General features: G+C 42.0%; 1 protein-coding gene across 1 annotated transcript in view; it reads right to left on the bottom strand.

Moving 5' to 3' along the window:
- Positions 1-207: 207 nt before the first annotated feature.
- The window catches only part of pdgfrl.L (platelet derived growth factor receptor like L homeolog), a 42107-nt gene continuing 15794 nt past the window's right edge, over positions 208-26520 (bottom strand). The window contains 4 exon segments of the mRNA NM_001091616.1: positions 208-756; positions 4033-4172; positions 4369-4662; positions 9204-9355. Of these exon segments, the coding sequence (NP_001085085.1) occupies positions 568-756; positions 4033-4172; positions 4369-4662; positions 9204-9355 (775 nt within the window). The 3' untranslated portion in view covers positions 208-567.

Raw genomic sequence — 26520 nt, 5'->3', positions numbered from 1 at the left:
TCAGTTTGCTTCTCCTTTAATGTTCCTTGAGTAGGAGAAGTGTTAGAGGCTTTCATCAATGCATTGTTCCTCTGCTTCAGTGTATTGTATACATATATATTGTGAGTATAATGCTGCAGAATATGTTGCTCTTTTATAAAGAAAACCAGAATAATAGTCTCACAGGCAGGTCTTCACTTGTCATTAAATAAGACTATACAAAAAACCTACATTTTGCCTTTTTAATATGTAACATGGTTAAATGAAATACATTTTAATCATAAAGTATTTGACAAGAAAAGTAAAACTTTTCTTAATTTTAAGCATTCCATTATGGGAAATTCTTGCCAACGTAAACGCAAGCGGCTACTGAGTGCACTCCAGTGAAGAAGCACTCTTATCTTCTCAGCCCAACATGTTTCCATGTGGAGAGTTCTATGTAATCCGCTGTGCATGTGGGTCTGCTTGGAAAACACTGGTGTTCTGCTGCTGCTATGGGAATTGGAGGTGTGGGAGATCAGTGGAGCTTGGCCGCTAGGAATCCGTCTGTTGAGCTTTGCCATGAAAGCATAGTAGGTACAAGTTTATTTAGCCTCTGTCTACTCTTGTCGCTAGTGTTGTCTGTCCTCGCAGGTTCTGAGCTTTGCAAATATAGTAACCAGCATCAATCGTTTCAAAATCTTCCACTGAAATGATACTCTTTGAGATTCTGGTGGTGTGTCCAATGCCTCTGTTCACGAGTCTCCAGGAGTCTTGAATGCCAACCGGTCTTCCATACTGTGTAAAGACACGTATTGCAAAAATGAGTCGAAGGGTTTGATTAAATCAGGGGTCAGCAAACTTTACTATCAAAAGACCCATTTTGCCCCTCTTCCACTAAAGAAAAATAGTCTGGAGCCGCAAAACATGACACAGCGTATAAACTTTTAAAAAGTTTTAACCTTTTTTTAATTGTAACTGTTACAACAACAGAATACAACAATTCCTGAGTGTGTGACTGCGGTAAGCTACCTATTAGCTATTAGCTTACCGTGGTCGGTCGCACACTCAAGAAGCCGCCAGCAGGTGTGAGGGCTGTATAGACAACGAAATACCGAGCTGCAGCAAGCAGGATGAAGCTCCATAACCGTAGGTTGCCTGCGCCTGGATTAAATAAACACGATTTCTCTTTTCTAAAGCTATTAACAATACTTTTTTGACACAACTAATCATCCCATCCTCCTCCATTTCTGGCCTCTATAAGGCTAAGGCCACACTAGGCGATAGCGCCGCGATTTGACTCGCGGCGACTTTTCGCCGCGACTTTTAAGCCGCAATCGCTGGGGAAACTTTTGCGCTGGTGTCTATGGGGAATCGCGAAAAATCGCCAGCGTAAAAACACACGTGGCGATCTTTTCTCTACTGTCGCTCGAAATTGCCTCGCTAGGCGATTTCGAGCGACAATAGAAAAAAGATCGCCGCGTGTGTTTTTACGCTGGCGATTTTTCGCGATTCCCCATAGACGCCAGCGCAAAAGTTTCCCCAGCGATTGCGGCTTAAAAGTTGCGGCGAAAAGTCGCCGTGAGTCAAATCGCGGCGCTATCGCCTAGTGTGGCCTTAGCCTAACACTGGCTTCTCCTGGCCTTCATCCAACTGCAATGTCATGATTTTCTATAAATGAGCCTTCATCGTCTGCCCTTCCTATTTGAATTAGAGTTGAAAGACTTGTCCCAGGCACACTTCTACTTTCCCTTCATCTGTTGGTTTTGCACGATCTCTCTCTACAGTAAAGCTCTTTCTCACCTTCTAGATAAAAACTAAGGGAACCCCTATAACCATGGGTTTCTCTAGATGAAGAGAGAGCTTTTGCAATGCCAAGATTTTTTTCCTGAAAAAAACCTCATCTCCTATTTCAAGCCTTGTCATAGGTACCCATGTACTTTCCTATCTTGGCTTTGCAAAGTCTAACTCTTTATATAAGCTTTTCCTCGCCTCCTAGATTAAAATGATAACCCCAGCAACCACGTAAGCTTCTCTACTTTAAGAACATAATCCTCATTATACAAGGCCCTTCTGGTTGACTTTAATCACAATTTTTTTTCTCTTGAATCTCAAAAATCTCAAAAATTATTACATCTCCCCTTTAGAATTTAGGCTTCTCTGAATCCTGCAAAAAGTGCTAGTATTTAGCCGAATCCTGGTGCAAATCCTGCATTCAGCTACTTAAATTAGCCTTGAAATGCAGGGAGCATACATTTCCATCTTACTAGAGATGAATTATTACTGTTGTTTTCATCCGTTGCTCCAGCCAAAATTCTCACCCTCCACATACCTATCTTAACAACAAAGCAACAAACCACATTTTTTGAATGCTGATTAATCTGCTCCCATGCACTCACTGGTAGACTGGCATTTAGTTGCACGAAAACCTCCTGTTAAAGGGGATAATTATAAGAAACATTTGGCAGACTTTCCCCCTTACATCTGGAGCAGCTGTCCTGACATATCTATCTAATCCCCAAGTGGCAAGTGAGTAATTTCCCTCCTATTAAAGGCAGGACTAATGCTTCCTGTTAATGAAGGTTCCTTGGCACTTCCAGACAATCCCTATCAAAGTGTACACGGAAATCAACACCAGAATGTGCCTCTGAGAGTTGAAAGAGTTCTGCAGGGTCTTCTCTACAGCCCTTAACAAACCACATTACAAAGCTGCCTTTACTTCTGATTGTAAATCTTCAATCGGACAAACTTTAAAGAGGTTCTCCACCCAATATTTTACACTTTCATGATATCGGCAGGGTAAAATCCTCTAATATGAAATTTAAAAATAATATCACTTGCAAAAGTGCTCCGAAAAACACTGAATAATGTTACATTGAGTTATGGTAGGGTTTATATTCTCTTTAGAAAATAACTTAAGTTCTAAAACTGAAATATAGAGTACATTTCCATTCTTTTTCCCTATCAAGTTAAGCTTTCATCTTGGGGGAAGACCAAATGAGCGCTGGTTATTTGCTTTTATTCAATAGTATCTGAAACTCTGATATCTTATCGAGAGTGTTCTGACCACAGGCTGCAAATTCTCAATGAACAATGACGCTGGAGGCCGTGCAGTTCAGTGTTAGTTCAGCTCCCCGTTGCCTGCAAAGAACGATAATAATTTTTCTGTTTGCCAACACAAACAGACAATGTGAAGCTTATTGTACACGTTTCCCTTCAAGCTCCTCGTGTCTTTTAACGTAACTTTCTCTTGCGTTGAAAACATTTTCAATAGGAAGACGTGTCACAATAGGTGAAAGCCCAGTAATGGAAAGGTTTCTCTTTCATGCCAGGGCTCCTTTGGGTGTGCCGGATTAGAATATGAATAAGCAGGATTAGATTTATTTAACATTTAAGTGCTTTATGAAAACACATTTGTGTTTGAACATATGAACCATGAGCATTCCAGATAGTAGATCCCATAACCGTTGAACAGTAAAGTAAATATAATGTTTACATGATGTATATACTATGGTTTTTCCAGGGGACAGAACCCTTGGAAAAAGATACTCTATATATTGTATTGTATACTATAGGATTGCTTCAGGATCTGGCTGAATGTGTTTTGCAGGATTCAAATTGGTCTGAATTTATATTCTAATATTGGGGTTTCCAGAGAAGGGGTTCTTTGGAAAGAATGGGCACACTTCTCTAGAAAACCCCTGATATTAGAATTCATATTCCAATATTGGGTTTTTCAGAGAAGGCGTTCTTTGGAAAGAAGAATTAGCACATTTCTACACCCATTTTTAAGCCTAGTGCTGTGTAAAACAATAAGTTCTAATGAAAGGCCTCATTCCTGAAGTTGAGCCAGGCGAGGAATATCCAAATGCTGAAAAGTCCTACAGATCTCTGGGATAAAGGTATATATGGGGGGGGGGGGTTCAACCTCATGAGATCATGTGATTTTGCGCTTGAAAGTATTCTCCTTTATAATGAGAAGAGACCACTGGTCAACCTACATAAACACTCAAGTCACCGAAAACAACATGAAGTGAGGAACATAAAGTTTATTCATTCTGAGGATAATCTTACTTCTTGGCCTGGGTAAATCCATGTAAATTCTACTTCTACGTCTGGTTCCCCAAGGACAGTGCAGAAGATACTGAAGTCGCCTCCACTTCTGACCTTGTTAGAAGAAGCTGTGATTGTTGCAGAAGGTGGACCACTGGGAACTGAAGATATGAAACAAAATGAGTTGTGGAGGCCATTGCTGTTTTTACTAACTAAATTTGTTACTTTATTGCTAACCTCAAAGTCACGTATACTAATAAAGTAATATTGTTTTTTATATTGGAGGGCCACCAGCATATAAGAATGTATTGCTGCTTTGTTTTTATGTACTGAGCCAAAAATACCCTTTTCACTTACCTTCCACATAGAGTAACTGGTATTTGATGGAAATCTGTGGTGCTCCTCTGGCTTCTGCCCGGCAATATACAACACCACTCTGGTTGGAATGGGGATGCTGGTAGACAAAGCCTTTTTTCACATCATAAATGACATTGGTTCCATCAACTTTGAGCTCCTCGGCCGGGAACTCTCTATGGAGCGTGACTTTGGCTGAAGGGACAGTTACCCTACAAGGAATAACTGTAGGTCTGTCTGGATGAAGGTAGATGATCTCAAAATAGCTGGAAGAGGGAACAAATAGCTCTCCTTTATCTACAACAAATGAAAAGAAAAACGTTTAAACTTCTAAAAACAAATCTGTGAGGCAGTTTTTGTCATTCTATGCATTGATTAGAAAACCTGACTTGGATATGGGCAGGAGAAACCCTACTTCTTGCCAGCCCTTCACCCACTGAGCCAAGAAGTATTTCCTGTACTTAAGATCTGCTCAAGAGATTAATGGAGATCCTCATTTCAGTGATACTTACGTTGAAGTGTATAAATAATCATAAATGGGGATCTATCAGTAATTATCTGATCTACATGCAATATGCCAGGGGTCCCCGAACTTTTTTTTACCTGTGAGATGTAAAAAGAGTTGGGGAGCAAAGCAAGCAAGAAAAAGGAGCTGAAGTTGAAGTCCTGTAGTCGCAAAAAGACCCGAAGCTATAAAAGGAGCTGAAGTTGAAGTCCTAAAGCCACGAGTTCAATTCTACTGAACACCAATGTGTTTTTTTTTATATTAAACCCCTGGCCACCAATGTATTATTTTAATACTCTATAGGCCCCTGCCACCAAAGTATTCTCTGGTGTCCCAATGTTTCTTTTTAACTTGTAATGGGGGGCCTGGTGCCAATGTGTTTTTTTTTTAATTTTATGGGGGTCCTGGCACCAACGTTTTTTTTAACTTATGGGGGGCCCTGACCACCAATGATTTTTTAAAAACTTTTATGGGGGCCCTGGCGCCAATGTTTTTTTTTTTTTTAAAAAAAACTTTTATGGGGGCCCTGGTCACCAGTTATTTTTTTTTTAATTTGTAGGATAGCCCTGGCCATCAATGTTTTTGGTCTGGTTCCCCAAGGACAGTGCAGAAGATACTGAAGTCGCCTCCACTACTGACCTTGTTAGAAGAAGCTGTGATTGTTGCAGAAGGTGGACCACTGGGAGCTGAAGATATTTTTTTAACTTGTAGGGGGGCCCTGACCACCAATGTTTTTGGTCTGGTTCTGGTCGCCTATTGTTTTTTTTAACTTGTAGGGGGGCCCTGACCAACAATGTTTTTTGTTTAAACTTTTATGGGGGGCCTTGGGCATTACAGTTTTTTTCTAACTTATAATAGTTTTTTATAACTTGGATGGGATCTGGTATGGGGGTGGGGTTGGGATTGGGCAGGCCCAGAAAATTTTGTTGTACGGGGCCCCGTGATTTCTAATGGCGGCTAAAGGGGCTGTGAGCAACATGTTGCTCATAATCCACTGGTTGGGGATCACTGCTGCACAAGTAATGCTTCTAGTTGTACCTAGAGATACCAACATTGGACTATTGGGGGAAATGGGCACCTCTTAGTTCTCCAGGGCATAAGTAAATGAGTCCGTATGAAGGAAGATCTTTATTTGGGGTGGGGAAAGAGGTGCCATTCCTTTTCAAAAAAGACAAAGCTTTTCCATGACAGTATTTTGGTTTAGAAGAGCATGATAGGTTGTTCTACATGATAGAACTGAGTTTTCCTGTAAACACTAAAGAACATTGTGTGACTCCTCTAATGTGCTCATAGCCCTTCCTGATACTAAATCATCCTCATTATATTATTAGTAGGTTTAGAGCTTCTGTAAGCCATACCGGCCACGTTTGAACAATGGCAGGGCCACAGCTCTAGTCTAAGTTCAGGAAATGTGTTCTGTGTAATCTTTTCCTGCCCCTGTGATTTCCAGTAAGTGCATTACCTAAACCCTGCTGCAGTGGGACTGCTATTTTTATAAGCCATAAATATAGTGAGAAACAGCAGCTGAGACAGAGCAAGCAGTTCTATAAGAGCTCCAGTCTATACATTATAGAGAGGGCTCAGTCCTATAACACAAAATGAAATCACAGTGTTGATGTCAGTGGGGTTTTATTACTCTATAAATGGCATTTCTGGAAAGCATAAATACAATGTAGAACCAGTATGACTAATGTATGAGTCTAACCAATGTATTACAGGTATAGGATGCATTATCTGGAACCTTTTATCAAGAAAGCTCCGAATAATGGAAAGGCCATCTCCCATAGACTCCATTTTATCCAAATAATCCAAATTTTCAACAATAATTTCCTTTTCGTCTGTAATAATAAAACAGTACTTTGTACTTGATCTTCCTTATTGGAAGCAAAATTAGCCTATTGGGTTTATTTAATGTTTGGATGGTTTCCTAGTAGACTTAAGGTATTAAGATCCAAATTACAGAAACATCCATTATCCAGGAAGCCCCAGATCCAAATATTCTGGATAACAGGTTCCAAACCTGTACTAAAAAAGAACCATTTTCACTTGCATGAAAAAACTATGGTTAAAGGACACGGAAAGCTAAATTCCCAGGTCAGTGCGTATTTTACAGATGAGTAGCTCCAGTAGGAGAATCAGTACAGGTATGGGACCTGTTATCCAGGTTGCTTGGGACCTGGGGGTTTCTGGATAATGGATCTTTCTGTTATTGCTTGTATACAAAATAAAAATGAATGATAAAAAAGCAGGGGTAAATAATGACAGTTTCTGTCTTTATGAAACTTGATGCTTTCTGATATAATTTGACAACTATTTATTGCTGTGCTGGATGGGAGGGGACAGTGTGTGATAACTTCTGACATTAGTACTAAACAATGTGGCCACTGTGCCAAGCTTGGGTAATGCCAGGCCAGGTACTAACATAAGCCACACTATGTCAATACAAGTGCCTGAATAAATTCCCTTGCAAGAAGGGTGGTGCTGGCTAGCTTGTGGCTCTGGGCCCCAGACAAAGGCATATAATACTGTATTATTCTATAATAAAAGTGGCATTATTTGCATTTCATTGTTACTTTCTATTCACTTGAGAAACAGTTATGGATGTTTGTACTACACTGCTCTTTGTGCATGTATTTTCTTTTGTAATGGATAAAGGAAAAGGTCAGCCAAACTCAATGCCTGTCTCTCTCTCTCTGACCTCTGAATGTCGTGTGCAAAGTCAGCCGATCTTTCTCTGCTCAAAATGCACAAGGTCTCACTGGGAATTCCCGAAGGCTTCACTGCACATACAGGTTCACACTCAACAGTTATTTAAAAGAAATGTGAGTGTTGCTAAGTATAGCATGCAGGCCCGGATTTGTGGAAAGGCCACCTAGGCCCGGGCCTAGGGCGGCAGGATTTTAGGGGGGCGGCATACTGCCCAACCACACCCACATTGGTTTTATAACACTGGGGATGCGCTGGAGATACGATAATTTTTTTAATTTCCCATGCGCAATCCCCATTGCTCCAGTCCCCCTGGAGGGGACAGGGGTGACGAACGGTAGTGGGCCTAGGGGTGCCCACTATGTAAATCCGGCCCTGATAGCATGCACCATTCATGGGATCATTTAAGTGGATTCATAAATCTCCTTTCTGTTAGAACTGAGCACAACCACGGGCAGTGCACAAGAGCTAGTCCTGCTCTCTGACCAGTCACCTGGCACTTTGGAGAACAGAGAGAAGTTGTTTCATCATAATCCGAAAAATTTGGGGTTTTCATTTGATAAACCGAAAAAGTAGAGTTTTCGCTGTGAACACTCGATAAAATTGAGTTTTCAGCGCATCAATCGTAAGATACGAATTGACTGTGATTAATTTGAGTTTTAGTAACTGTGCCTCTACGTCTATGCTATTGGGATTTATTGCAATATTATGTAAAGACTTTCCACTAGATGTTTGTGAGATTTGCTTCTATCCATATATGAGCAGTGGCATTAGTAGATTTTACTGGGCTCCACAAAAAATAGTTTTGCAGGTTCCCAAAATGAGTAGAGGTTGACTTGTTTTACCAGTTTTTTTTATTGAAAACATGTAGGAATAAGGTCCTCCTGGGCCCCCTTAAGATGCAGGTCCTGCTTCCTCTGTAGTTACACCCCTGTATAAGAGGTTGGGCACTGATGTTGGGGTTGAGGTGACATCCCAGTACAGGTGTCAGTTGGGTTGAGGTCAGGGATCTGTGCAGGCCAATCATGTTCTTCCATTCTATATGGACCTTGCTTTGTGCATGGGGTTATTATCCTACTGAAACAGGAATGGGTCTTCCCCAAACTGTTGCTACAAAGTAGGAAGCATAGAATTGTCAAGAATTTCATTATATCTTGTAATAGGACTTGTGTTGTGTTGGCAGTAATGGGTGTGGATTAAATAGCTAATTCCAGTAATTAGAATAGGTGCCCACATAGTTTTAACCACATAAAATACAGTATGTCATCTCCTCACTATAACTATTAATTTGACCCGTAGGTGTCATCGTTTGTAGGAATATAAATGTTTAGTAATGTAAAGAAGAATCGTGTCCAGCCCTAGGCAAAGGGAGGTTGGTTAAAGTTGGTTGCCAATGTTGGAAGAACACTGTTCTAGTTGCCCATTACCATTTAGATCCAGTTGTGCTTTACAATTAACCCATGACTTGGATAGTGTTTCTAGTGGCAGCCCCCAGCCGGAGTTTAACAGGTAGCCTGTGTAAGTACAGATTGCTTGTTGGAAAATGTAACTCATAGGGGTGTTGATAATAAAATAAAGCTGCATTTAGTAGATAATGTGAGTGAGTGAATTGTAGCCAGCACATTACCTGTGAAAAACACATAAGTGGATCCAGCCTTGGACTGGTCCTTCCTGCAGCCGTGACTGTCACAGACCTGGGCCCAACAAGCAAACTCCCCAGTGTCGGCTGCAGAGACGTTCATAAGGATCAGCTGCCCGTATCTGTCATGTTGTTTAATGCTGGAGAGAAAACACAGCACAGATCAGTTGTGAGACTTCCGCAGGGACGATTCCATGTGCAACACTATGAGCAGGACTGTCCTGGAATGACCCTCTGACTACTCCACTCACAGCATCACATACACTCAGCAGCCTAACATAGAGCACATCAGCTTGCCCAGGATTTGGGGGTGTACTTAAATACTTCCTTGGGGGGACCAGTCACTTCTAGTTATAAAAGCCATAAAACCAATTACAGGAAGTGAAGCAGCTCCAAACACAAATGAATAAACTGTGTAACAGATAAAGGGCTTTCCCTGAAACATGTGCCAATAAAAACACTTGCACTTTATTCATTACTGCTGGTCGATCTCCTGTACTTTGTGTTTGGCTATTATGCTTAAGGTGTAACACAGACACCCATAGCCACTTAGGACTTTAACTGAATACATTTGAATCAAAATCTCTATTTTTTAACTTCTACTTATGCCACTGATTACAGTAAGGCTTGGGCTAATGCACAGGGTTGCCCCCTTTTCCTCTTATCCAATACCGGTCTTCAGAATGGGCCGTGATATCACTTGGAGGAGGAGCTATGACATGTTGGGGACAAACAGGTGAGTTAAGCAGGAAAAAGGTGGAAGGGGCAGGAATATGTTAGGGGAAACTGGGTAGGGAAATGAGTGTACTAGGAGAGGAAATGAGCAGGCCTGTGGCTAGAAGGGGAGATCAACAGCCAAGAGTGTAAAGAAAAGGGAGATGAGTTAGTGATTCCAGTGTCAGCTCTAGGTGGTGCTTTACTGCATACCTCCCAACATTCAAAAAATGGAAAGAGTGACAAAAAGTTGTTAGCAGCGGGAAAACAATTGACCACGCCCATTTATGACCACACCCCCTAATTACCATGTGCATTTTACAAAATTTGGCAGGTTAGGAAAGTTTGAACACATTTCTGGGAGTTTTAGTGCAATGTTTTATGTGTTATAACAGTTTTGCTAATCAAAGTGAATTGCCCTTTAAGCTGTTAGTCTCAGTTCCTCCAAGATACCTGCTTATCTTAAATTGTTACAATTGTATCTTTGCTTATCTTAAATGTGTATCTTTTTCTGGCATTAGTGCAGGAGATCAAAGAGAAAGTTAGGACATTTCAGTAAGAAACCCAGGTCTGCCGGGTGAGATGTCAAAATTGAGACTGTTCAGCAGAAAACCGGACAGTTGTGAGGTATGCTGTCAAATAACGGCCAGGTGGGAACCCTACTAATGTAACACAGGGCTGAACCTGCAGAAAAACGCAGGCGAAGTTGGTAAATCACCAGCTATGTGCCCAGAACCACTTTGTCAGTTCAGGTGCAGGCACACCCAATTAATTTTAGCTCAAAGGACAGAAAGGCGGCACTCCGGTTAAAAGAAAATGGTTTATTCCAACAGGTCACTGACCAACAACACTTGAGGGGTTTGGGGAGTAACTCCCTTAATAATAGCCTATGATTAAGGGAGTTACTCCCGAAATGCAGCAGGTGTTGTTGGAATAAACCACCTTCTTTTAGCCTTTCTGTCCTTTGAGCTAAAATTATTTCAGTGGGAACGCTAATGGCTGAGCACCTGGAATACTAAAGTGGAACTACACTAAGAAGAACACACAGGGCCTAATCTCCTTTTTTTCTTACTGTCCAATTTATTTTAGCTATGAAATGCAAGAGTCCAGATTTACATACACTTGTGTTTTATCATTACAATCGGACGTGTGTCTACACAGTGGGACACTATTAGAGTCTAATGGTGGGCATCAGCGTGTATCATTTTGCCTCTTTATAGATCCTTGGTAAGGCCTCACATTTAGTATACAGTGCATTTGTTTAAAAGGAGCATATGGTGCATTTTTAGGCCTAAATATTAGTTACATTATTGGACTGGGTACATATGTTTTTGATTTGGAAATTATCAGTTGCAAAAGTGTATGTCTGCCAATAAAGTATAGAAGGTTAATGCTGTCAGAGCCATTTATGAGGGAATACTCTGAGAACTACAATGAAGGGGTTTAAAAGGAAAGCCTAGAATGAGACACCCTTTTCTATCAGTGAGTATTACATTTCCATAAAATACAGTATTTCTAGAGCGCTAAGGAATCACTGCCGCAAAACAGATATTTTACTGTAATAAAGATTAGATTAACAAAATTAATTTTACATATTACTAAATAGAAACAACTGATGTCATTTAGTAAATGGCTTTTATCTGCAGATGACGAGTCCTCAGTAGTGGTTTTACTGCATGTCTTTTAACAAAACGATATAAATGCATTAATGACTGTTGGACACAAAGAGCATATATTAATCTCATTAGTTTGTGTGCTCTGCTCAGAGACATTTACTGATGTTACCCACAAACCCCCCCAGATGAATGATGAAAATGTAGTCATTGCCTATTTACTGTATATTCTGTCATCACTGTCTTTCACATTCTGCCACCTAGTGATCTCATTGCAGTAGTGACAAAGCAAAAGACCGGCATTACATTTCATTGCTGTCTAAGGGCTCTTACATACGGGCGGTTTTTCCTGCGCTCCCCTGCAGTTGTAGACGCATTCAGTTATTGTGAAGGGGGCTGTACTCACACAGACGCATGTATGCGCTGAACGCAGGTGAAATGCAACATGCTGCGTCCCACCAGCAATTGGTGCTTACATGCGTCTGTGTGAGTACAGCCCCCTTCACAATAATTGAGTGCGTCTACTACTGCGCTCCCCTGCGGCTGAAAACTCAGGCGCAACCCAGGGGAGCGCAGGAAAAACCGCCGTTTGTAAGAGCCCTAATAAAGGGTTTGGACTACCCAACTTCAGGCTGTTAGATTATTACAAGCTACAGTTGTACTTTTTGTTAGTTAGTAAGTATATATTTGTGTATTTGCTTAAAACATTAGAATTATCTGTTCATGTGCCACAACCACATAGGGCTGCCCCCTTTCTGGGAAAAAAATACTGACTTTCCTATATTTGGCTCTTTCTTCCCTAATAGGGATGTAGCGAACGTCGGAAAAAAAGTTCGCGAACATATTCGCGAACTTGCGCAAAAACGCGAGCGGTTCGCGAACGGTTCGCGAACCCCATAGACTTCAATGGGAAGGCGAACTTTAACATCTAGAAAAGACATTTCTGGCCAGAAAAATGATTTTAAAGTTGTTTAAAGGGTGCAACGACCTGGACAGTGGCATGCCAGAGGGGGATCAAGGGCAAAAATGTATCTGAAAAATCTGCCTGTGTGTGCTTGGAAGAGATAGTGTAGGGGGGAGAGCTGTTAGTGATTTCAGGGGACAGATGATAGTAAGTTTGCTGGCTAGTAATCTGCTTGATACTGCTCTGTATTGGAGGGACAGAAGTCTGCAGGGATTTGAGGGGACATTTTAGCTTAGGTAGCTTTGCTGGCTAGTAATCTACTGTTCTCTTTAAACAACTGCCATACGTTGACCTTGTAGGCATTGTTTGCCCAGTTTTTTTGGACGCAGCCACTGAAGCACAGTTGCCAGAAAAAATATGCCATATAAATGCTGAAAATAGTCATTTTTCGCCATACGTTGACCTTGTAGACATTGTTTGCCCAGTTTTTTTGGACGCAGCCACTGAAGCACAGTTGCCAGAAAAATTATGCCATATAAATGCTGAAAATATAAATTTTTTTGGTTGCAGCCACTGAAGCACAGAGGCCAGAAAAATTATGCCATATAAATGCAGAAAATATGCATTTTTTTGGTCGCAGCCACTGAAGCACAGTTGACAGAAAAAATTATGCCATATAAATGCTGAAAATATAAACTTTTTTGGTTGCAGCCACTGAAGCACAGAGGCCAGAAAAATTATGCCATATAAATGCAGAAAACATGCATTTTTTGGTCGCAGCCACTGAAGCACAGTTGACAGAAAAATTATGCCATATAAATGCTGAAAATATAAATTTTTTTGGTTGCAGCCACTGAAGCACAGAGGCCAGAAAAATTATGCCATATAAATGCAGAAAATATGCATTTTTTTGGTCGCAGCCACTGAAGCACAGTTGCCAGAAAAAATATGCCATATAAATGCTGAAAATAGTCATTTTTTGCCATATACGTTGAGTCAACGTATGGCAAAAATGACTATTTCAGCATTTATATGGTATATTTTTTCTGGCCTCTGTGCTTCAGTGGCTGCGGCCAAAAAAACTGGGCAAACAATGCCTACAAGGTCAACGTCGTTGACCTTGTAGGCATTGTTTGCCCAGTTTTTTTGGCCGCAGCCACTGAAGCACAGAGGCCAGAAAAAATATGCCATATAAATGCTGAAAATAGTCATTTTTTTGGTCGCAGCCACTGAAGCACAGTTGCCAGAAAAATTATGCCATATAAATGCTGAAAATATAAATTTTTTGGTTGCAGCCACTGAAGCACAGAGGCCAGAAAAATTATGCCATATAAATGCAGAAAATATGCATTTTTTTGGTTGCAGCCACTGAAGCACAGAGGCCAGAAAAATTATGCCATATAAATGCAGAAAATATGCATTTTTTGGATGCAGCCACTGAAGCACAGTTGCCAGAAAAATATGCCATATAAATGCTGAAAATAGTCATTTTTTGCCATACGTTGACCTTGTAGACATTGTTTGCCCAGTTTTTTTGGGTTGCAGCCACTGAAGCACAGAGGCCAGAAAAAATTAAACCAGTAGGGTTTGCACCCTAGTTTGTAACGGTGGCGGAGGAGGAGGAGGACGCTAAAGGACAGCTGTGTGTGGAGTCATGAGGCTTGAAGAGAAGGACAGCTGCATAGAAGTCAGAACAAGTCTTCCGGCGTGCAGTAACCCTCCGAGATCCACCCCTCATTCATTTTAATAAAGGTCAGGTAATCGACACTTTTGTGACCTAGGCGAGTTCTCTTCTCAGTTACAATCCCTCCTGCTGCACTGAAGGTCCTTTCTGAGAGCACACTTGAGGCTGGGCAAGACAAGAGGTTCATGGCAAATTGTGACAGCTCTGGCCACAGATCAAGCCTGCGCACCCAGTAGTCCAGGGGTTCATCGCTCCTCAGAGTGTCGATATCTGCAGTTAATGCCAGGTAGTCCGCTACCTGCCGGTCGAGGCGTTCTTTGAGGGTGGATCCAGAAGGGTTGTGGCGCTGCCTTGGACAGAAAAACATTTGCATGTCTGACGTTACAGACTGGCCAAAGGGCTTTGTCCTTGCAGGTGTGCTCGTGGCAGGATTACTGGCACCTCTGCCCCTGGAATGTTGATGAGTTCCTGAAGTGACATCACCCTTAAAAGCATTGTACAACATGTTTTGCAGGCTGGTTTGTAAATGCCGCATCTTTTCGGACTTGTGGTATGTTGGTAACATTTCTGACACTTTATGCTTGTACCGAGGGTCTAGTAGCGTTGCGACCCAGTACAGGTCCTTCTCCTTAAGCCTCTTGATACGGGGGTCCTTCAACAGGCATGACAGCATGAAAGACCCCATTCTCACAAGGTTGGATGCAGAGCTATCCATCTCCGCTTCCTCATTATCAAGGACTGCATCATCCACGGTCTCCTCCCCCCAGCCACGTACAAGACCAGGGGTCCCCAAAAGGTCACCACTAGCCCCCTGGGAAGCCTGCTCCTGTTGGTCCTCCTCCTCCTCCTCCACAAAGCCACCTTCCTCCTCTGACTCCACTTCTGGCACCTCTCCCTGCGTTGCAGCAGGTGCCTGGGTTCGTTCTGGTGATTCCGACCAGAAATCGTGCGCTTCCAGCTCCTCGTCACGCTGGTCTACAGCCTCATCTGTCACTCGTCGCACGGCACGCTCCAGGAAGAAAGCGAAGGGTATTAGGTCGCTGATGGTGCCTTCGGTGCGACTGACCATATTTGTCACCTCTTCAAAAGGTCGCATGAGCCTGCAGGCATCGCGCATAAGCACCCAGTAACGGGGGAAAAAAATCCCCAGCTGTGCAGATCCAGTCCTACCACCCAGTTCAAAAAGGTACTCGTTGACGGCCCTTTGTTGTTGCAGCAGACGTTCCAACATAAGGAGCGTTGAATTCCAGCGAGTCTGGCTGTCAGAAATCAAACGCCTGACTGGCATGTTGTAGCGCTGCTGAATGTCAGCAAGGCGTGCCATGGCTGTGTAGGAACGTCTGAAATGGGCCGACACCTTTCTGGACTGGGTGAGAACGTCCTGGAATCCTGGGTACTTGGAGACAAAACGTTGGACTATTAAATTTAACACATGTGCCATGCAGGGCACATGTGTTAAATTGCCTAGTCTCAACGCTGCCAACAGATTGCTTCCATTGTCACACACCACTTTTCCGATCTGCAGTTGGTGTGGGGTCAGCCACCGATCGGCCTGTGACTGCAGAGATGACAGGAGTACAGATCCGGTATGGTTTTTGCTTTCCAGGCACGTCATCCCCAAGACAGCGTGACAACGGCGTACCTGGCACGTCGAATAGCCTAGGGGGAGCTGGGGGTGCACAGGTGTGGAGGAGGAGAAGGAGGACCCAGCAGCAGAGTAAGAAGAAGAAGAAGACGAGGTAGAGAGCGATGGAGGAGTAGAGGTGGTGGCAGAACCGCGTGCAATCCGTGGCGGTGACACCAACTCCACTGTTGTTGTTGAGCTACCCATTCCCTGCTTCCCAGCCATTACCAAGTTCACCCAGTGGGCAGTGTAGGTGACATACCTGCCCTGACCATGCTTGGAGGACCATGCGTCAGTAGTCATATGGACCTTTGGCCCAACACTAAGTGACAGAGATGCGGTAACTTGGCTCTGCACATGTTGGTACAGGTGTGGTATTCCCTTTTTAGAAAAAAAATTGCGGCTGGGTACCTTCCACTGCGGTGTCCCAATTGCTACAAATTTGCGGAAGGCCTCAGAGTCCACCAGCTGGTATGGTAAAAGCTGGCGGGCTAAGAGTGCAGACAAGCCAGCTGTCAGACGCCGGGCAAGGGGGTGACAGTCAGACATTGGCTTCTTACGCTCAAACATGGCCTTCACAGAAACTTGGCTGGTGGCAGATGACTGGGAATGGGAACAGGTGGTCAAGGTGGAAGGCGGAGTGGAGGGTGGTTCAGACGGGTCAAGGAGAGCAGAGGTAGAGCAGTAAGATGCTGGACCAGAAGGAGTGTGGCTTTTAGTTTGCCTGTTGCCTTTGAGGTGTTGCTCCAAAGTGCTTTGTGCTTGCCGCTCATGTGCCTTCGCATAGAAGTTGTACCTATGTGGCTGTTGGGCTTACCAAGGCTCAGTTTCTGACTGCACTCATTGCAAATTACAATGCTTTTGTCAGAGGCACACACATTAAAAAAATCCCACACTGCTGACTTTTTGGAAGTGTGCGATCTGGCGGTAACAGTAGAAGTTGGCGGAGTTGGCGGTATTGGCGGCAATGGCGGGTGCGTTGGCCGGCTGAACACAGGTGCCGATACATGTTGTTGCCCTGCTGATCCCTGCGGGCTGTCCTCCCTGCTTCTTCTAAGTCTTATTCTCCTACTGCCTCTCTGACTCTCCGTCTCTCCATCTGAACTACCCTCCTCTTGCTCTCTTCTACTAGGCACCCACAAAACATCAATCTCCTCATCATCATTCTCCTCAGATGCATCAATTTCTTCTGACACATCACAGAAGGAAGCAGCAGCGGGACCTCCTCCTCATCACTCATTATGTCCATCTCTATCGTGTTCTCTGCCAGAATTAAATCTGGTGTAAGGTCCTCATCTCCTTCATCTTCTTCTGGCAATAATGGTTGCGCATTACTCAGTTCAAGAAACTCATTGGAAAATAACTCCTCTGACCCCAGTGAAGAAGGGGCACCGGTGGTGGAGGAAGTGTTACGTGGGGTGGCCATAGCAGTGGAGGATGAGGAGGATGTTGTGGTAAAGTTAGAAACGGTAGAGGATGGGGTGTGCTGTGTAAGCCAGTCAACTACCTCTTCAGCATTTTGGGAGTTCAGGGTCATTGGCTTTTTAAAACTGGGCAATTTGCTAGGGCCACAGGATTGCATAGCAGCACGGCCCCTAGCACGGCCTCTGCGTGGCGGCCTGCCTTTGCCTGGCATTATTTTTAAAAAAACAACAACAACAACAAAAACTCAGTTGGTTTTTCTGGAAACGATAATACACACAGCTAGATGGCGGGTTGAAGAAAACACTGTGCAAATAATGCCTACAAAGTCAACGTATACACTACTACAGCGGTGGATACGGATTACGTAAAATATATGAATGCTGCTTGAAAAAAAGTAACTCAAGTGGTTTTTCTAGAGACGATAATATTATCAATATTTAGACAAAATGTGAACAAGGTCACACAGCTCGATGGCGGGTTGAAGAAAACAGTGTGCAAATAATGCCTACAAGGTCAACGTATACACTACTACAGCGGTGGATACGGATTACGTAAAATATATGAATGCTGCTTGAAAAAAAGTAACTCAAGTGGTTTTTCTAGAGACGATAATATTATCAATATTTAGACAAAATGTGAACAAGGTCACACAGCTCGATGGCGGGTTGAAGAAAACAGTGTGCAAATAATGCCTACAAGGTCAACGTATACACTACTACAGCGGTGGATACGGATTACGTAAAATATATGAATGCTGCTTGAAAAAAAGTAACTCAAGTGGTTTTTCTAGAGACGATAATATTATCAATATTTAGACAAAATGTGAACAAGGTCACACAGCTCGATGGCGGGTTGAAGAAAACAGTGTGCAAATAATGCCTACAAGGTCAACGTATACACTACTACAGCGGTGGATACGGATTACGTAAAATATATGAATGCTGCTTGAAAAAAAGTAACTCAAGTGGTTTTTCTAGAGACGATAATATTATCAATATTTAGACAAAATGTGAACAAGGTCACACAGCTCGATGGCGGGTTGAAGAAAACAGTGTGCAAATAATGCCTACAAGGTCAACGTATACACTACTACAGCGGTGGATACGGATTATGTAAAATATATGAATGCTGCTTGAAAAAAAGTAACTCAAGTGGTTTTTCTAGAGACGATAATATTATCAATATTTAGACAAAATGTGAACAAGCTCACACAGCTCGATGGCGGGTTGAAGAAAACACTGTGCAAATAATGCCTACAAGGCCAACGTATACACTACTACAGCGGTGGATACGGATTACGTAAAATATATGAATGCTGCTTGAAAAAAGTGACTCCGGTGTTTTTTCTGGAGACGGTAATATTATGGATATTTAGACAGAATGGGAACAAGGTCACACAGCTCGATGGCGGGTTGAAGAAAACAGTGTGCAAATAATGCCTACAAGGCCAACGTATACACTACTACAGCGGTGGATACGGATTACGTAAAATATATGAATGCTGCTTGAAAAAAGTGACTCCGGTGTTTTTTCTGGAGACGGTAATATTATGGATATTTAGACAGAATGGGAACAAGGTCACACAGCTCGATGGCGGGTTGAAGAAAACAGTGTGCAAATAATGCCTACAAGGTCAACGTATACACTACTACAGCGGTGGATACGGATTACGTAAAATATATGAATGCTGCTTGAAAAAAAGTAACTCAAGTGGTTTTTCTAGAGACGATAATATTATCAATATTTAGACAAAATGTGAACAAGGTCACACAGCTCGATGGCGGGTTGAAGAAAACAGTGTGCAAATAATGCCTACAAGGTCAACGTATACACTACTACAGCGGTGGATACGGATTACGTAAAATATATGAATGCTGCTTGAAAAAAAGTAACTCAAGTGGTTTTTCTAGAGACGATAATATTATCAATATTTAGACAAAATGTGAACAAGCTCACACAGCTCGATGGCGGGTTGAAGAAAACACTGTGCAAATAATGCCTACAAGGCCAACGTATACACTACTACAGCGGTGGATACGGATTACGTAAAATATATGAATGCTGCTTGAAAAAAGTGACTCCGGTGTTTTTTCTGGAGACGGTAATATTATGGATATTTAGAAAGAATGGGAACAAGGTCACACAGCTCGATGGCGGGTTGAAGAAAACAGTGTGCAAATAATGCCTACAAGGCCAACGTATACACTACTACAGCGGTGGATACGGATTACGTAAAATATATGAATGCTGCTTGAAAAAAGTGACTCCGGTGTTTTTCTGGAGACGGTAATATTATGGATATTTAGACAGAATGGGAACAAGGTCACACAGCTCGATGGCGGGTTGAAGAAAACAGTGTGCAAATAATGCCTACAAGGCCAACGTATACACTACTACAGCGGTGGATACGGATTACGTAAAATATATGAATGCTGCTTGAAAAAAGTGACTCCGGTGTTTTTTCTGGAGACGGTAATATTATGGATATTTAGACAGAATGGGAACAAGGTCACACAGCTCGATGGCGGGTTGAAGAAAACAGTGTGCAAATAATGCCTACAAGGCCAACGTATACACTACTACAGCGGTGGATACGGATTACGTAAAATATATTATGGCTGCTTGAAAAAAGTGACTCCGGTGTTTTTTCTGGAGACGGTAATATTATGGATATTTAGACAGAATGTGAACAAGGTCACACAGCTCGATGGCGGGTTGAAGAAAACAGTGTGCAAATAATGCCTACAGGGCAAATAATGCCTAAAAGGTCAACTTATACACTACTACAGCGGTAGTAAAATAAAAAAAAGTAAAATAAAAAAAAAATGAATATTAAAAAAAAAAATTAAAGTTGGTGCTGCTGAACTACTAGGAGCAGCAGATTAGCACACCAGTCCCACTCCCCAACACTGCTAGACTAATAGCACTGGGCTCTTATAGTAGTAGTAGTAGTAGTAGTAGTAAAACAACAAAAAAATAAATAAAAGCAGTCCTTACAAGGACTACTGTTATTGCAGCAGTCAGCAGATGAGATCAGAAGCAGGACAGCTGCCCACTGCAGCTACATACAGAGCACTGCAGTAGAAGGTAGATTACTAGCCAGCAAAGCTACCTAAGCTTAAATGTCCCTCAAACCCCTGCAGACTTCTGTCCCTCCAATAACAGAGCAGTATCAAAACGATTACTAGCCAGCAAACTTTCAACTGTCCCTGAAATCACTAACAGGCAGCAGCTCTCTCCCTACACTATCTCTTCAGCACACACAGGCAGAGTGAAAAAACGCTGCAGGGCTTCGGTTTTATAGGGAAGGGGAGTGGTCCAGGGGAGAGCTTCCTGATTGGCTGCCATGTACCTGCTGGTCTGGGGTGAGAGGGCAAAAAAAAGCGCCAACAATGGCGAACCCAAAATGGCGAACGTCGCGCGACGTTCGCGAACTTCCGGCGAGCGCGAACACCCGATGTTCGCGCGAACAAGTTCGCCGGCGAACAGTTCGCGACATCTCTATTCCCTAATGATAACATCTGCAGTAAAATAGTGGTTAAGTGGCAACCACACAGTGATTAAACGGGTTGCTTGTTCACCTTCACATTAACTTTTAGTATAATATGAAGAGTGATATTCAAAGACAGTTTGCAATTGGTTTTCATTTTTTATTTGCATTATTTAAATGTAATTAGTATTTTGTTGAGCATCTCTCTCTCTCGTTTGATTCAAATCTAGCAACCGACCAGTGCTTTGAAAGAGAGACAGGAGTATGGTTGCCACCTCACCCCTTAAAAACCAAACACATATGGAATCCACAGCTTGCTTGCTAATTAGCAATTAATTTAGATGCATGATACAGACTAAGGGCTCTAATTTTTTCCAATGGGGCTGTACTCACACAGGCACGTGTAGGCGACAAACGCAGGTTTAGACGCAACATGCTGCATTTTTCCTGCGTTCGGCGCCTACACGCGCCTGTGTGAGTACAGCCCTATTGGAAAAAATGTAATGCGTCTATTCCTGCGCTCCCCTGCGGCTGAACGCAGAAAAACAGAACGCAGGGGAGCGCAGGTAAAAACGCTCGTGAGTAAGAGCCCTAAGGGCTCTTACACACGGGCAGTTTTTCCTGCACTCCCCTGCATTGTGCTTTCTTCTGTTCAGCCGCAGGGGAGCACAGGAGTAGACGCAGTCAATTATTGTGAAGGGGCTGTACTCACACAGACACATGTAAGCTCCATCACAATAATTGAGTGCGTCTACGCCCCTGAGAAAGAAACTCAGGGGAGCGCAGGTAAAACAGCTTGTGTGTAAGAGCCCTTAAGCTGGCCATAGACGTGAAGATATACCTGCAATATTGGACGTCCCAAACTCCTGACCTGCCACTAACCTTTCAGATGAAATAAAGTAGTAAAAGAACAGATCAGCCGATGTTCTGCCCCTGACAGCAATCGTACGAAAGTTTATGTCCGACAAAGCTGGTGACAGTCTCCCTCTGATATCGTCAGATCGGCAATACAGAAATTTTCTAACCTGTCCGATCAACTGAACGACCGATCGTCATTGGACGAAAAATGTCTGAACACTCCAAACATGGCCGAGAGATATTATTGGTAGCCGTCAGTAGATACTCCACACATGGCCGAAACATGAAAATATGATTGTACGAAACAAATATTCATAGATCATATCTGCATGTCTATGGCCAGCTTTAACTAATTTATGTGCAGCTTTAGGCTGGTGCAATAAGTTCAGTATATAAAAGATGGCATTTTTAGTCCTATTCATTTTTAGGGTTTCCTTCTCCTTTAAAAGGAATTGGGGAGCAAAGCAAGCATGAAAAATGTTCGTGGGGTGCTGAATAAGGGTTGTGATTGGTTATTTGGTAGCCCCTATATGGACTGTCAGTCTACAGGAGGCTCATTTTGGTAGTACACCTGTTTTTTATTCAACCAAAACTTGCCTACAAGCCAGTAATTAAAAAATAAGCACCTATTTTTAGGCCACGAGGAGCACGAGCCATTCTTGGGGACCGCTGGTTTAGTGCATTCATTATGGGCTGATTTGCAGAGTTGCCCAAGAGCAAAGTATCACTATTCTTTACCTGCTCTCTTTCCGTAAGTTGAAGCTTTCTGGATAACAGGTTTCTGGATAACGGATCCAGCTTAGAATGCCAAATCATGTTGGTGTTCGGCAGATTTGGATTCCAGATAGGCCCTGGCATTTCAAGTGCACAGAGGCCCAAATTAGGGCTGCCACATCACCCCTTTAAAACTGAACACATATGCCAGCATGGCTAATTAGCAATTTATTTAGATGCATGCTGCAGACTGAACTGATTTATGTGCAGCCAAGCATTATGCATCTAAATGAATTAGATTTTGTCATGAGGCCCTCAGGGTAAGCCATAGCAACCAAAAAAATGTTTTGATTTCATTACTGTAAAGCTTGGTACAGACAGTGAGATGTATGCATATGTCAAGGTCACCCAATGAACAGTCTTTACCTGAATTGACCAGTTGGCCACCAATGGCCCCTGGGAAAATCAATAAATAATAATGGGGCCTGTCAATGATATTGATTGGGCAGAATATCACAAGGGTGCAGACATAGGCCAATAAGCTGCCGACTCAGCCTGGAGTGGAGAGGTTGGCAGATTTTCTGTAAAAAAAATAACAGCCTTCCTATATTTTTATATTTCTTCCGGAATAATAACAACATAAAACATAATCTTTACATGCCAGGCTGGTAAAATACTAGCCAGACCTCTGTCCAATACTCCATTAGGTCCAACCTTTGGACAGGGCCCCACTAATCTCATGAAAATAATACAGATACAGGAACATATAACAGTCATTTGGTCATAGTTTTAAGAGTATTTGGGACAGCAAATACATATTCATCCTAATTGCCATTCAAATGTGAGGCTTTTAGATTTATTCAGGGGAAATAATGTCAATTCTCCCTTATTATTTTAGCAGATTTAATTGTTTTTTTTCAATAAAGACTAAATATCACAACTGTTACCAACTAAATGGGAACCTTTTAATTGGAGCCTAGGTAGAGCACTTCCAGTCAGTGCTGAGTATTCCATGGGGCCATGATTCACTAACAAATAGAAGGGATGTAAGATATTGGATGGGATACAGTATATACTGGAATTCTGCCTTAAACAAAATTAGAGGACAAGGACATTCATGATATTAGGGTTCCTCAAGCCCATGCTTTTTGTTGGCCTTTAGCAAAACATAATGTATAGGAGTCTACACAACTGCTTTAAGGCAATTATCTGTCTTGGGTGTTTTAAGAAAACTGTTTTTTAATTAGCCCCAAAAAAGGTGTATGCATTTATATAGCACTACTTATGTATGGAGGTCTGTACCCAAAATTCACCCCCCTGGGGTTTGTCAGACAATAGCTGCTTGGAAATGATTCTCCAGGCAATAATCATCTAATAATGATAGCACAACCACTAGTCTGTGGCCACTTTGTTCTAGGGCCAATACTTCAAAAACAAGGGTTTATTTAGACAAGAGTTATAGGCCTTACACTAGTGCACTGGGTGGCATTGACAAAATACATTCTATGTGTAGTTTTACTAATTACAGGCAATAAATAATGTTATGGTTATTCTTTTTTTCAATGACAGCTCACAATCCATTATTGGCTTTGCTAATTGTTGGTGTTAAATAAACCCCACAGATACTATGCTGCAATAACTACATCTGGCAATAGGTGGCAGCAGAACTTTGTGTATTCCGCAAATGCAAATACTCAGGGCAAGGGCAGTTCTGTCATAAAAAAAACAAAACTATCATCTCACCAAACATAAAGGGATACTGACAGTACAACAGGACAAATGGAAAAGGACAGATTGCAGAGCAGCAGCAGCAATTAAAAGGAATAGTCATCAGTAACCTTTTTAAAAGCTGATTAGATGCCAGAATAAGTAAAACTGGGGTTAAAGGAACATACAAAGTGGAAGCAGAATAGAGTTTGAGATAGATCTGTAAAAATATAATTTTATGTTGCAATGTACAAGGTGGGCAAGACATAAGGAAGTCCTGGTATTAACACCTCCTTGTGTAGACGATACTTTCAGGGATTCCTATACATCTTGCAGCCACACAACCCCCTAACAAATCACATGCTGACACTGTTTCACATATCACAGCACTAGAAGTTTTCACACAGATTGAATAAGAAAACACTGCTGTGCAACAAATGAATGTCCACTACTTCTTTGGAAGCCATTATTGTCCTGCAATTCTGGGAAGAAAACTGTAGTTTTTTAGTTTGTTTTAGGGATAGTATCCATTTAATCTAGAGATCCACAACCAGTTGCTCACCAGCCCCTTGGATGTTCCTCCTAGTGGCCTCAAATCAGGTGATTATTTTTGAATTCCAGGCTTGGAGGCAAGTTATGGTTGCATAAAAACCAAAGAATGCCTCTAGTAAACTGCCAGTCCACATAGGGACTTTTTTTCACATTTGTGCTGCTCCCCAACTCTTTTTCCATTTGAATGTGGCTTACTGGTAAGAAAGGTTGGAAAGTCAGTGGATCATTAGACTACGCTAGCTATTTTTGTTGTAATTTCTGGATGCTCCTTTATTAACCAAGCAAATGATAAGATACTAACTGATACTGGAGGAAGATCAATGCCCAGATCAAGGTAACCTATAGTTCTAGATGTGCACCAGGTGGGAGGCCAATGTTGTGCAGTGTTTGATATAACAAGCAATCGTCTATGTCGGGGTAGAAGCAGAATCCAGACATGGAACTTTAAAAGTGTGCAAAGCTGGGTTGGGTCCAGCATCAGCTGCAAGGCCACATATTAATACATCCATAGTCTCACAGCTAAACATCCTCCATAAGGAAGTGCTTGATAGAGCTACATGGGAAACTCTAGTTGACCTAGGGTAGTGAGAGTATACCTGTATGAAATGACAAAATAATGGAAATGAGAGATGGGCTGACAATATAATCCGAACACTTTACCCCTTCACAAAATTTTTGGGAGGCATCAAACATGTTTTCTGAAGCCTTAACATCCCTTTTACTACTCAATGTCCTTGACTCTTTCTGCTCCTGCTTATAGCCAGGCTACAGGAATTTTAGCCTGAATTTTAGCATGATTTCTTCCCCTCCTGTCGTGAAAGCAGGTGGGCAAGTAAAACAGTGACACTTGATTGCAATTATACAAGTAACGGGAGTGCTTTTTTAAGCACTGTTTTAATTTACATTCATTATTTATTTTGTTTTTATTCCAAGATATCCAAGGATACATGTACTTTTAATATGAATGAATTTGGTGACAACAGCACCACCTGCTGGTAATTTTCCCACCAGTCTGACCACCAAGTAGTCAAGGAAGTTGTCAGGAGAAAGAAACAGGCTTCTCTAATGTTCTTCTGCTTAGGAAAGATTTCAGAAAGGTTTTTAATTTTATCCCTAAGCAGGTTTACTTTAAAGGTTTAATTTAAAGCATTCACAGGACAAATAGCAAAATAAGGTACAATTGGCTGACAATGGTTATGACTTCTACAAGCTCAACCTGGAAACTAGAATCTTTATATAAATATAATCTTTAGTAATGTTAAGGGCCATATAAAGTCAACATTCTCAAGCTGTTGTCTAGGCAACTCTTGTGTAGAATCTACTTTTTGTCAAAGCCATAAAGTACAGACTTTTGTAAAGAAGTATAGGGAAGAAGTCTTTACACTTTTTGAGTTCAAGTCTGCCAATTTACTGTATTGTAGTTCCCTGCACTTCCAAGACAGCAAATAAGCATTCAATCTCAAATCTCAATTTTAATGATCGTCAGACTGCCACCCCTCCCATTATGCTTATTTAGAATGGAAAGAGTAAGCTAAGAAATGTCAAGTTTACCTTGTCCATTTAGATATGTATTTTGGCAAAATCATAAGGTACAAAAGGGATAGGAAGAGTCAAGGAGAGCAACTATAGACGAGCAAGACAGAAATAGGTGGGCACTATGGTGACAGTAAATATTTCTAGGAGTGTTTTTTCTACTCAAAGGGTAGAGGGTTGAAATAAAACCTGGAGTTGTTGTTCATCAAGATGTGAAGGACTAAATGTTGGACTATCCTATTTATATCAATACGAGAGTCAATCCAAACCCATTTTGCCTCAGGCTGCTCTTCCCTTAAAGGTTCAGTTCAGTGTAAAAATAGATAGGCTGTGCAAATTAAAAAATGTTTGTAATATAGTAAGTTAGCCAACAATGTAATGTATAAAGGCTGGAGTGACTGGGTGTCTAACATAATAGCCAGAACACAACTTCCTGCTTGTCAGCTCTTGCTCAGTGCGTTTGCAATTGATCCTCAGCTTTCAGCTC

The sequence above is a fragment of the Xenopus laevis genome, chromosome 1L (assembly GCF_017654675.1).
Source record: "Xenopus laevis strain J_2021 chromosome 1L, Xenopus_laevis_v10.1, whole genome shotgun sequence".
Taxonomy (NCBI): Eukaryota; Metazoa; Chordata; class Amphibia; order Anura; family Pipidae; genus Xenopus; species Xenopus laevis.
Note: the sequence above shows the minus strand (reverse complement) of the source record. Positions and strands in the feature narration are given on the sequence as shown.